General features: G+C 41.2%; 1 protein-coding gene across 12 annotated transcripts in view; it reads left to right on the top strand.

Moving 5' to 3' along the window:
- dmd (dystrophin) overlaps window positions 1-14,084 on the top strand; it is a 1,582,845-nt gene that overhangs the window by 767,442 nt on the left and 801,319 nt on the right. For 9 of the 12 annotated variants that reach the window (XM_055644518.1, XM_055644513.1, XM_055644515.1 and 6 more), the window contains 3 exons: window positions 4,906-5,016; window positions 6,519-6,668; window positions 12,485-12,598. In XM_055644518.1, coding sequence (XP_055500493.1) covers window positions 4,906-5,016; window positions 6,519-6,668; window positions 12,485-12,598 — 375 coding nt within the window. The remainder of the gene's footprint in view (window positions 1-4,905; window positions 5,017-6,518; window positions 6,669-12,484; window positions 12,599-14,084) is intronic. The other 3 variants (XM_055644514.1, XM_055644524.1, XM_055644525.1) reach the window with 3 other exon arrangements.

Genomic DNA, 14,084 nt, shown 5'->3' on the forward strand with positions numbered 1-14,084 from the left:
CTGCTGGTTCCCCAAGATGGCTCTTCCTCCATATAGTTATTGATACTTCTCCACACATAAAATTCTTAAGGGGTTGGACAGGCTAGATGCAGGAAGATTGTTCCCGATGTTGGGGAAGTCCAGAACAAGGGGTCACAGTTTAAGGATAAGGGGGAAATATTTTAGGACCGAGATGAGGAAAACATTTTTCACACAGAGAGTGGTGAATCTCTGGGATTCTCTGCCACAGAAGGTAGTTGAGGCCAGTTAATTGGCTGTATTTAAGAGGGAGTTAGATGTGGCCCTGGTGGCTAAAGGGATCAGGGGGTATGGAGAGAAGGCAGGTACAGGATTCTGAGTTGGATGATCAGCCATGATCATATTGATTGGCGGTGCAGGCTCGAAGGGCCGAATGGCCTACTCCTGCACCTATTTTCTATGTTTCTATATTTAATGATCATCATGAACCTTCATGAAAGGAAATCTTTTATCTGAGGAAGGGTCTCGACCCGAGACATCACCCATTCCTTCTCCCCAGAGTATTTATTGAAAACTATACCCGCTCCTCCCTCCATCTCATTATAAAAAAAACCTTCTCTCAGTCTCTGCACTTGTCATGTTGCAAGTGTTTCAAAGAAAGATCACTTTGCTGTTATAAACGAGAAAGAATCTAGACCCATTCTGCCCAATCCTACCTCATGGGCAACTCCCTGACAATCCTTGCTACTGAATTATGCTCATCCATCCAGGATCGATAAGAACAAACCTTTACGTGTCACACTTGCTCAAGCATGACGAAAAATGTTGCATTAATACTTCTAATCCATGCATGAAAATGGTGGATGAATCTATGACAATGGGCATATTAACCCATGCATGGCTGGGATGAGGAGCTGTTCAGAGCCATGCTAATAATATATGATCATTTCAGTGAATCAGTTCACAAAATTCAGAAGTCATAAACAACATTGCCTGATTCGTATCCTACTTTAGTTGGACATGCATCTCCAATTCTGGCTGAGGAGCTGAAATGCAATTGTTCTTCTCAATCAATCAACCAATCAATCAATCAATCAATCAATCAGTTTTATTCGTCACATTGCACATAAAGTGCAAGTGAAATGAATTTGTCAGCAGCGGTACAATGATAAAGAACACACAAACACAATAATAATTTAACACAAACATCCACCACAGCATTAATCACTATGGTGGAAGGCACAGAAATTGGCCAGTCCTCCTCCATTTTCCCCCGTGGTCAGGACCTCAACCCTCCGCAGCCGTTGCTGTGGGCGTCCAGATGATAAAGGACAAGGTAAAAGTCAAGGTAAGTCCAGGATCGGCTCTTCCCCACCGGAGACCGCAGTTTTAGGCTGGTGTAGGCCGCAGGCCGGCGGTCGAAGATTTAAAATTCGCGCCGCAGCCAGAAGCACCGCAGACTGCAGGGCCGGCGGTCGAAGCTCCCCTCCAGGGGTGATGGTAAGTTCACGCCGGGCCCGCGGTAGAAGTTGGCCATGGGCCGGCATTCGGAGCTTCTTCTTCCCCCTGGGTCCCCCACGAGGGATCCCGGGCTGCAGACGCCGCGCCAGCTGGAGCTCTGCAGACCGCGGCTTCAGGCTGCCGGCTGCCGCGGGCCAGCAAAACGGAGGGCTCACCCGCTCCACGACGAGTCCGCATTGCGCCCACCCCGCTGAAGCCCCGGGCGCGTCCCTGGGAAAGGCCGCGCCGATCCTTGTTGTTAGGCCACTGGGGAGGCGACCTGAAAAAGTCGCCTCTCCATGGGGGAGGCGACCGAAGCGGTTTCCCCCTTGCCCCCCCCCCCCCCCCCCCCCCCCCCCCCCCCCACACAAATCACACAAAGAAACATTAAAAACGTGCTGTAAAATACTAAAAAAACATAAAAAGTAGAAAAAAAACGGACACGCTGCTGACAGGGCGCCGGCTTGCAGCGCCCCCACCGACCATCAGAGATTCATATTGTGATTAACTTCACACAGCTATTGCAATATTATGCAGCTAGGCCCCCTTTATTACCAGGATCATCATTTCTAAACGGTCTCTTTCGTCTCGCAGCCTTTCACGATGTATGTAAGAATCAAAGCACAGAATAAAACTTCACCTTGTTTCTCAAGAACTCAGTGTGTGAATTTCAGAGTTGGCACCTTGATTGAAATGATTACAGACTGATTTTTTAAGTACCTGTGAAACCCCGCTCTATTTAAATAGCATTTGCCTGAATGTTAAATACATTGGAGATTTTTTTAGTATTGAGGAAACAAGCATGAATCAAGCCAGTCCGACATAAATTGGAAAGAAGATAAGCAAATGGGAGATGGGAATAAAAGAGAGACTTGCGTTTCAGTTGCATCTAATCTCTTGTGTAATAATCCCATTAAATCAAAAAATCTGAAGGGTCCTCTCCCTAAATGTCATCTGTCCATTTCCCTCCACAGATGTTGCCTGATGCACTGTTTCTCCAGTACTTTATGCTTTGTGTAAAATAAACGACTTTGTTCCAGGAATCAATTATTCATCGTCTGTCCGCAACAATACCATGTAAACATCATGAGCTGAATGATCAAATAGCCTGTTTTAACTGCACCATTTGATAAAGGAGGCATCTAAAGAAAATTCCCTTCAAGAGATCTTCACATTCTAGCCGAATGTCCAATAAAAAACCTTTTGTGCCTTCTCTGATGGTGGACACCTTCAATAAAGGAGTATTGGCTTGGCATTCCATTCAGCACTGTAAACCTAAGTTCCCTCCACCACTGGCATAATATGGCTGCAGTATTTATCAGTTGCAAACGCATTTTATTTATGCTCCAAGGCGTTTCTTAGAAAATACAATCATTGTCATTACGAAAGGCAAGGACCCCACCACCATCAGGTTCCCCTTGGGTTGCATAGCATCCTGCGTGGAAATAAATCTGGATAATGTGTTCCTTCACTTTCACCACATCTAAATTTGGTACTCCAATCCCAACAGTGCTGTGCGAGTGCCTTGACAAGAAGGGCTGCAGTGATTCATGAAGGTGACTTCAAGTGCAATGAGGCATGGTCACCAAATATCAGCATTGCCAGCGATTTCCCAGATTCCCCAAAATTTAAATTAATAAATATTTACCCCCCTCATTATCGCTCTGAAATATCAGGAAATTAGAATTCAACTTTGGCAGAGACATAATTACGCAGGAATCTGGCAGAATCCAAAATCGACAGTCAATTGCTGTTACCACATTTGGACCCAAACTTGCAGTTTAGCACAGGTTCTACAGTAGGGCTTGAATATCTTATTCAGAACCAAGAGAGTAAGGGTCAAATATCTTATTCAGAACCAATTAGCTAAGTTTGTTTCACTACCATTTTGAGTCCTTGGAAAGGCTAAGCTAGGGTTTAAACGCAATACTTAGTTATCCATCCTGGCTCCATAGGCTGACCAGCCTCCTCCTATGTTGTGAGGAAGTGCCATATAAAATGTAACATGATTTTAACTGCTGAGCTTATATTTAAAATCATAGATTGTTATTCAGTTATCATCACGTGATGTTGGTTCTCGGTAAGGGTGTCAGAATTTTCCACCAGTGAAATATGACGAGGATGCATGCAGTAGCATCACAAGGTTTAGAACACACTCGGAGTAAAGTGATCCTACCGAGATGCTTTTACATTTTCCAGGCTGTATAGTTGTCCAGTTTAGCATAGGTGGCACTAGACTCAAGCAGTGCAAATATCTCCTGGGAAGACCAGTTGGATTGACCTGCTTTTTTATGCTGTTCCTACCGTATGATTCAGAATTACATGCAGGGCAATCACGATCAATGGGAAGGAGAGACAGCGAGACCAAGCTTCCAGGTTTCCCCAGTGGGTTAACAAGGGAGGTGTCTATTTGTTTTAAATATACCCAAAATAACCCTTTAACCAGTTTGAGCCATGTTCATCAATCATGTTGCAGTGGTCTAAAGTCAGAAGATGGGCCAAAATGGGTAATGATGACAGATTTTGTATCTTAAAGGGCATTAGTGAAGCAGATGGGATTTTACAACAATCTGCTTGTTTCATGGTCACTATAATAGATCCTGCTATTTTTATTGTGGGTTGCTTTGATTAATTGAATTTATGTTCCCAGCTACTGTTGTGGGATTTTAATTTGTTATTTCAGGAACAGGAGAACTTGTCCTCTAACATTTCTACTGCTCTGCCCTGCCTCTCATGATCTTTGCTTTTTTGCCTGAAATATTTGTATTTTATTGTTTAATGGAGTTTAGAGATACAGCGCGGAAAAACAGGGCCTTCGGCCCAGCGAGTCCGCACCGACCAGCAATCCCTGCACACTACCCTTGACACTACCCTACACACACTCGGGACAATTTTACATTTATACCAATCAATTAACCTGCAAACCTGTACGTTTTTGGAATGTGGGAGGAAACCAAAGATCACGGAGAAAATCCTCGCAGGTCACGGGGAGAGCGGACAAACTCCATGCAGACAAGCACTCGTAGTCAGGATCGAACCCAGGTCACTGGTGCTGTAAAGCAGTAGCTCTGTCTTAACTTATGTTTGGATTTAGTCAAATAATTCACAACTATCGTCAATAACTGTTTTGAAATATACTATGTAATTAAAGCTCTAGATTGTCTTATCAGCTAAAACTGAACACAACATTCAGTTACACAGGCACCTACGTTTATTTTATTGCGACTGTCAAAGCATTTTAACATCGATTTTGTTTAATTCGCTAAAGCATACGTATGGTAATTAGGAAAATCTATTGTGTACTTTAATGAGCGAACCAAATGCAGAGGGTTTATTGAGGAGTACATACATTTAATGAATGTATAATAGTCTTTACATGTGGGTTTCTGATTCATCCTATATTAATTCTTAGTCATATTTCCTTTTCCTCACACGCTTGCCTTGCAGCAGCCAATTCAGGAGAGTGTAACTGGCAGCCCAGTGACATTTGCAATGGATCTTGAGGAGCTGAAAAACCAGAAGAGTTTTCTCGCTGTGCAAGAAAAAGTGCAACAGCAGGTATGATGGATTAGCAGCTGGTAGAATGGTTGGTTAAAGCAAAGTGCAACATCTGTTGAGTGGAAGGAACGATGGCTCTGCTACTCACTGGATCTGCAGTACACTAGACTTTGGATTGATGGATGTCATTAGCACCTAAGTACAGAAGTTTGAAGAGCATCTGTTATTGTTTTGGATGGTTGTGAGCAGCACTATGCTTTCTGACACATTAGTTTAACATTCTGATCCCAACACTCCGGGCAAACACTGCGACAGGTGCACAGATGAACAAAATGGGTTTTTTTTGGGCTTTGGTGGAATTCTGCTTGAACGATTTGAAAAGTAATTGGGTCAATCATGATCAAGCAGTAGTAAAATGTTTTTGAAGTAACTTAATTTTTAACATGGGCCTAATGGAGAGAAGCTGGGCTGAAATATATTTTGAGCAAAACACAAAGTACTGGAATACCTCAGCGGCCCAGGCAGCATCTGTGAAGCCAAAACCTATCCATTCCTTCCACAGATGCTTCCTGACCCACTAAGTTAGACCAGCACTTTTCATTTAGCTCAGGATTCCATCTGCTGCAGTTTAGCTTGTTTAAGTTTAGTTTAAAGATACAGCGTGGAAACTGGCCCTTCGGCCCACCGAGTCCGCGCCATCCAGCGATCTCCGTAACACTAGCACACACAACACACTAGGGACAATTTACAATTTTACTGAAGCCAATTAACCACATGTTTTTGGAGGTAATAGTTCCTACAGGGATCTTAAGAAGAAGCCAGAAAGTGGATTTGCGAAATTAAAGGGTAGTTAAGATAATAGATGTTGATGCCTATTCAGGAAATCATAATCAATATATAAGGAAGAAGAAATTGAGTAATCTATTGATGAAATTAAGCAAATAAAAGTATCACACGGCTTTGTGGCATGTATTTGTTGGAACATATAACCTGTTTGTGCACTGTTAATATGATGTATCATGAGTTATGATTATATACTTGTTCCTTTACTGGATAATGTATTTAAAGGAATAGATTGAATGCATTCCATTAAAATAATATATCACAATCTACAATATCATGTAAATAGCTCGGATGAGCTTTATTCAGATTGCATTGGAGAAACTAATGGAGAAGATTTGCACAGTTATTTAAGCAAAATTTTTAATGGTGTCCTTTGACCTTGTGATTATGATTTTACTGCCAAATCAATTGAGGGGATGATCCCTTGAGGGTACTGAAGTAAAATGTTCTCATTATAGCTAGTTGCACTGATGGACTTTCACCATGAGACCTCGTATTTGGTGCAGACTTAATCCAGAATGTCAAACCTCCAGTTTTCATTATTTATTTAGATATGAAGATCTTAAAGTTCATTTTACTTGCACATCAGTATAACTGTTTACTCTGGATATCTTCATCCTTCTGTGTTTGTGTATTCATAGCATTTTCTGCATGACTTGTCTAAGTAGTGTCCTCCCATCTCTTATTCTGCACTGTCTTGCTTGCTTCCTTTGGTGAAGCTTAAGCTTCTGGAAGGTCAGCAAACACCGAGTAAGGGAGTGAAAGAAGCCCATCGACCGACCACTTTATCAATCACTCCTTCTACTTCAACCTTTGGTTCCTCTCTGCATCCCTCTCTTCCTGGGCCATCGCTGGCAAGAAGTCATCAGGTTATAACTATGACTGTTCACAGGGATAGACCTAAGATTTTGAAATATGACATATTACAAATGGTAGTGAAGGCTCCATTCATTTGGTTAATGTTTCAATTGGTCACCTGGATACCTTCTGGTCTGCTATTTTGAAAAACCTTGACTCAGTTCTGAATGATTGACAAATGGTTATGCTGGGAACATTTAGAATCAGTTGTCATTGTCTCTTTGCTGAAGATTAGTGAAATACGACCTCTCCCTTTATTGATTTACTTAGGCTTAACATGGGGAATACATCTTTGCTGAAGTCCTTTAAAAGATTCATCATTATGTTGAAAAGTTATCTGTCCAATTTCATCTGACAATTTTTCATTTGGGTTGGAAAACAAAATTGTCCTGTCATTTAGCCTCTTTTTTTCCTTTAGGGTATTATATTGAAAATGGCCCATGGCTTATCTAAGCTCTTCCCCTTTTCATAACAGCAGTGATCCCTCTTGGATAGAGAAGTATCAGCTCACTATTACAGGTGATTTATTTGAGAATACTGTGGCATTTTGGAATGAAAGATACAGTTTATAATAGATGGAAGAGACTTGTTTTTTTAATGAATATTTAGTCAGAAGTGCAGTGTTTTGCCACCCATGGGAACTGCTGTCGCAGCTCATTTTGCCGATTAGCGTTGTAAATGTGGTCAGCCAGGCCAAAGCATTTAACCTCTGAACCACAGTCATTCACTGCTCCACTCAGTCGCAATCCATAAGAATGTTATATTGTGATTATGAGAATCCATAATCTCTGTGCCAAAATATTTATTTTTATCATTCAACCGTAGTTGAGTTTTCCAAGTAGAATCACACAAACATCTCGAAGGATTTACTGTAATAAATGCAACGATACTAAAATGTTCATTTGATTTTTATAAAATAAATAACAGCAAATCTCTGGCTTAATTGAAGAGAGGTTCTTCAAATTTGCAACTCTCGATATTCCCAGTTGTATCCACGACCAGGATTCTGTGTTCAATGTAAGATCCCCGGTCAGAAGTTTGAATAATTCATTCATGATGATTTATTCCCTTTTGATAATTGTCCTTCCCCTTATATAATTGATGTGATTTTACTGCTTATATATATTTGTTCATGCCATGAAAGTGGGTGAGGACAAATCAAAAATCTGCCAAAAATCATGAATTCAAATCTCAACTAGTGTTTCCAGTAATGCAAATTGATGAAGATAGTGGAAGATGGTCACAGTTGGCCCAACTTTCTAGTTATTGACTTAGTGCTATCCCTGATGAGATGTGTGTGCATGTGCTAAATCTCTTGCCTCTGGCTTTGTCGTGCGTTCATGATATGCCTTTGTTGCATTTTTTCTTCAGTCAGTCATGGCCAATTTATTAACCAGTGATATTTAGTTGGTGGCCTGAATTTAACCTTTGAATTGTCACTCATACAGTGCTATGTATCATTGCATTGCCTGTGGGGTGTGTGGTTGTGTTAGTTTGCATCGCCAGTTTTTCTGCTGCTGACCTGCTGTGTCAAAACTGTTGAATAAAATATAATATTCACGGAAGGTTTTGCAAAAAACCACTGGGTGGTTTTTCACTAAAGAAAATACTGTCATGATATTTCTGCATGCAATCTCTCACTCTAGTGCTGGATAAAACCCAGGCCCAAAGCCATATCCAAGGTTTGTGTTATGCGATCTCTATTGTCAACGAGTGCAGCCAAGTTCAGCTTTTGTCTGAGTTACTTAGAATCACATAGAGCATCAAGTGTTTTCTAATTTTAATGTGTTCTGTGTCTGGGTGGGCAACTGGGCAGTAACAATTCGGGATGTACTCTTTCAGACTGAAGATGGGAAGTAAAAAATGGGCATGTTTATCAGGCTAGGTGGAAGAGACGGGTGTGTAGGATGGAAATGTAGATGCTTGTTTACACCGAAGATAGACACAAAATACTAGAGTACCTCAGCGGGACAGGCAACATCTCTGGATAGAAGGAATGGGTAACGTTTCGGGGTGAGACTCTTCTTCAGACTGAAAGTCAATGGTGAGGCAGACACAGAGGTAAGGAAGAGTAAGGTGTAAAGATGAAACATCAAAAGAGATGTAGATCAAGGAAAATGCAGAATAGATCATTGTTAGCTCGGAGACGGTGACAACAAAGCAAACAGAGATCAAATGTAATCGGGGATAGTCAGACTGGTTGGAGAACTGGGAAGGGGGAGGGATGGAGAGAGAATGAAAGCAATGAAGAGCAAGTAACCCTTGCAAGTAACCCTTGTCTCCCTCTCCCCTGACTCTTAGTCAGAAGAAGGATCTCAACCCGATACATCACCCATTCCTTCTATCCAGACATGCTGCCTGTCCCGCTGAGTTACTCCAGCATTTTGTGTCTATCTGGAAGAGCGAGGGTGATAGGGAAGATGGTCAACTCCCAGGTAGATTGGAGTATTGAGAGCAAGAGTGTGTAGAGGAAGGATCTGCCTTGAAATAAGTTGATCCTCAACTGTGAATCGGTACTATGGTGGATAGAGGAAGAAATTGGATTGTGAAAGATCTTTAGCACAAAATTAGAAACGGGAAAATCTACTCCTCAAGTTAGCTTCAGCGTTTAATAAGATTGTGGCGGGTGTGCTCTTGCTTTCAACAGCCTGCATGTCCCTTGACTGACTTGGAGTTCATGGTTATGTGCACCACGTAATTACATGTTACGGGAGAAGCAGAAATAGAAGGGATTTAGTTCAGATTGCACAAGTTTCTACTGTTATATCTCAGGTCATCAGGAGAGCCCTACATACTAATACAGGGAGGTACTCAATCTGCGTAGAAGTGTCTGCCAGAGTCTTTGTCCATGTATACCAGTGTTACTTGAAGTTAGAGAAATCAATATCATATCACTGGGCTGTAAGCTGCCCAAGCAAAATATGAGATGCAGTTCCTCCAATTTACGTTTAGCCTCACTCTGACAATGTAGGAGATATCGGACGGAAAGGTCAGTGCGGGAAGGGGAATTAAAGTGTTTAGCAACCGGGAGATCAGGTTCAATGTTGGCAGGCATAATGGCCTTGAGGCTTGATTCATCTCTTTTCAGGCACATTATAACTGAAGAAATGTTTAATGGCTATTAGGGGCACCCTCCACACAATGTTGGCTCCATTTAAATTATCATTAAACAGGCTGTAAAGATTCTGAATTTCTTCGTCTGAGTCTCTTGGTTGTGTTTGTCTGTAATTGGTAGTGCATCGCAAGGTTGAATATCTCTTTGCTGCCAAATTTGATAGACCCGTCTATTTATTTGCAACACTCCCTTAAGAGCAGACTGCTCCTGTTACTGAAGTCATTACTTACATCCAGTGCTGTCCCCATGAAATATGAACGTTGCCTGTGACTTTGTGGATTTCTCGTGGTTCTTCCACATCGCATAATGTGGAGATTGGCTGCTGTTAATTATCACTGGCATAGGTGGGTGGCAAGAGAATTAAAGTGGAGTAAATGGATGTGCATGGGTAGAGGTTACAGGGACATAAAGGGGGCAATGAGACTAATGGGATTGTACTGACATCCAGCATAGACTCATTGGGCTGACTGCTCTCCCCCTTTGCTATGAGAAAATATAGAAACATAGAAAATAGGTGCAGGAGTAGGCCATTCGGCCCTTTGAGCCTGCACCACGTTTCAATATGATCATGGCTGATCATCCAACTCAGTATCCCGTACCTGCCTTCTCGCCATACCCTCTGATCCCCTTAGCCACAAGGGCCACATCTAACTCCCTCTTAAATATAGCCAATGAACTGGCATCAACTACCTTCTGTGGCAGAGAATTCCACAGGTTCACCACTCTCTGTGTGAAAAATGTTTTTCTCATCTCGGTCCTAAAGGATTTCCCCTCGATCTTTAAGCTGTGACACCTTGTCCTGGACTTCCCCAACATCGGGAACAATCTTCCTGCATCTAGCCTGTCCAACCCCTTAAGAATGTTGTACGTTTGATCAGGTTCAATGTTGGCGGGCATAGTGGCCTTGAGGCTTGATTCACCTCTTTTCAGGCATATTATAAAAAAGAAAGGTTTAATGGCTAAATATGAAGAAATATAAAATATGACAAAAGGAAGCCTAAGATCAGCCAAGGTGAATGTGGAGCAAGGTACACAGGTCGCAACCAGTGAGATTAAAGCAAATTAATGTTATTGAGAACAAATAAAACAGACATGACTGTAACTGCATCTTTTAAAAAAAAAACATTTCTTCAGAAACTTTATTACATGGAGGATAATTGTGTGTTTGTGTAAATTATGTGTGCAAAGTCTGCATCAGCTAATTACGAGAGGAAGAGGGGGTGGGGAGGTAAGAACAATGGAGGACCCGGCGTTGGGGGAAGCACCATGAGGGAGAGGGGTGGGAAGAACAAAAGAGGAGCCAGCATACTTTGTAACTTTGTCAGGGCTGTAGGTGGCCACTATTTGCATGGGTATGCAAGCAAAGAATTTCACTGTGCTTTGTCACATGTGACCATGAAGTATTCCATTCCATTCTCAGTGGTCACAAAGTTTTATTGATAGTACAATTACCTAATCACCTGCACTGGTGGGATCCATTATTGTTGTTATTTGCAGCTTTACTCATCTTAACTATATTAGAATGCTGGCATGTTTGCATTTAGAATTGATCAATGCCCGTACATGAGATTCAGCTCGAAGTTCAAGAACGGCATTTTGATTTGTGCACTTTGAATGCCAGTCTCCAAAACACAATCACACCAGGCACTCTCCTTAACTCATTAGAGGAGTGAAGATCACCAAATGAGCAGTTATATCATTCTGTACTTCCAATAATCAAACCTTCTGTTAGTGCAAAATAGTTCTATCTGCCTGCTCATAAAGCAATCTGCTGGCGGAACTCAGCATGTCTGGACTGAACACCCAACATTTCAGGTCAGGACCTTTCTTCAGACTGGTGGAGAAAGGTGAGATTAAATGGTGGGGCAAGAAATGGCAAGTGATAGGTGAATTAAATGCTCCAGTGCTCCAGCAGTTTGCTTTTGGCTAAATATTCCAGAAGCTGCAGTCTCTTGTGTCTCAAATTCATTTGCCTGGCTTGTTCTGAGTTTTCTGCCATTTGTGAAATCAATTATTTTTACAACTGAAGGCAGTGCACAAAGAGGGCATGTTTGTCTTGGGTGTTGTGAGCCCTCATCGCTCATCCAAGCAAGATCTACTCAATTGGTGTGATTTGTAATAAAACTGGATGCTGGAACTTTGAAGTGACAGATGAATTTCCTGAGCTGAATGTACATAGTTCAGAAATTTAGACACAAATCTTGGATAAAACCAGGAATGGTGGTGAAATTCAGCAGGTTGGATGGCATCTGTGAAGAAAGAAAAATATATAGTTGAATAATAGCCCTCTGGCAGCAAGTAAAATAAGCCTGAATATGTATCGTGGTCAGTTTGGATGGGAGGGGTGGAAAGGGGCTGTTTCTGTCCTCTAATTTCAATGATACTATTAGAAAATTAGTTTTTGTTTCAGGTTGATGATCTTTACAACAGAAACTATTACTCTCTCCACATAAGCTGTCTGACCTGTTGTGCACCCTCAATATTTCTATATTTATTTAAAGTTTCCAGCATCTGCAGTTTTATTTTATTTTTTTATACGAGTGAGTAAGGATTGTATGGTTTGGATTGTTTCAGCATTATGTGAGTGAAGCTTTCTATAATTGTTAAATGAAGCCTTTGTACATGTATCTGTAATTTTAACTTTGAAAGGGACTAACTGGAGCCCGATAATATACAGACAGGAACTAATTATTGTCTTATCTTGTTCCCCAGATGTCAAAGGAATTGGAACTGTTTGATACAAATATCCAACACATGCTGGACACACTGGAAGAGGGAATACAACAAGGGGAAAACCTGAAAGAAGGGGACTTTGAGAAAGATACGGTTAGTTACGTAGAATGACATTACAGCACAGGAGCAGATCCTTCAGCCTACAATGTCCAAGCCGAACATGATGCCAAGCTAAATTAACCCCCTCTGCCAATATCCCTCTATTTCCTACATTTCCATGTGCCTCAAGCTTCTCAGATGCCGATATCATATCTGTCTCTACAACCACCCCTGGCAGCATGTTCTCGGCATCCACCACCCTCTGCATTAAAAAAAAAACATGCCCCACACATCTCCTTTAAACTTTCTCTGTCTCTCCTTAAACCTCTGCCCTCTAGTCATTGGTTTTTCCACCCTGGGGAAACAAACGGTTCTGACTGCCATATCTATGCCTCTCATCATTTTATATATTTCTATCAGGTCTCCCCTCCACCTCCAACGCCCCAGGGAAAACAGTCCAATAAACTGCACATTTATAGCATAAAGTCCTGCAATGTGCCAGGTGGCAAGTTAATGACTGACCTTTCAACAGATGTTGTGCAAAAGACCAAAGATGAATAAAATCAAGGGGTTTTCATCCCGAGACTGAGAAATAAAGGCTGGCAGACTAATGATATTCTGAGGCTAGTTATTGGTGGATTATCCCTGGCCAATTATGAGGAATTTTAGGGCTACAAAGTTCCGATTACACTAGCCATTTCTCCCAATTGACTTGTGGTATTTATTGTTCAATGATTTACAAGCTTGGAATTGCAGATTCAAAGCAGCCGTAAGTGGTATAATTGCACTGAAATATGGGAGTGTTTGTATGAAGTTTTAAATATTTCTGTGTGTCTTAACACAAAAATATGCACAAAAAAACATCCTGACTTGGTAAAATATTCATGCTGATGTCACAAATATTACTAATCTCCATTTGTCAACATCACTCGACTGAAACTCCATATAATTTCACAGCAAAACTGAATTGCGCTAACAGCTATTTTAAAATCGCATCATGAAAATGTCAACATTTTGCTTTATAATTTGATGGACCATAGAACAACAAATTCCTGAGGTTGACATCGTTTATCTGAACAGCTGTAATCTTTTTCTTAAAGCAGCAAAATAGTCCAAATGTATCAGATTTACCGCCTCATTGCCATTAGTGCATTGCTCAGCGGAATGTCCACAATATTTCGTATTTGAACCTACCTGATTGCCATTTTGATATGGGAGAGGGAGGTTCTCTATTTTTGTTTTTCTCAAATAAAAAAACTGCCTCTACGAGTATGCTATCATCAACAAATCAAAAACTGTGACCAAACCACACCAGTGTGAGAGGATGATATTTGTTTAAAGTATGACTTCACCAGTTCTCAATTGAATGACACTGTGTTCTGCGACACTTGTTCAGGAGAACGAAATATGAAACTTTAACCACCGGGGAAATTATGACTTAGAACATTGCCAAATGTAAGATTGTGTGTAAAATAATGTTTCAATGTCACTGATGTTAACTTTACAAAAGTCATTTATATGTCATCAATCAGCATAAGCC

Source organism: Leucoraja erinacea, chromosome 13 (genome assembly GCF_028641065.1).
Source record: "Leucoraja erinacea ecotype New England chromosome 13, Leri_hhj_1, whole genome shotgun sequence".
In the NCBI taxonomy this organism is placed as follows: domain Eukaryota; kingdom Metazoa; phylum Chordata; class Chondrichthyes; order Rajiformes; family Rajidae; genus Leucoraja; species Leucoraja erinaceus.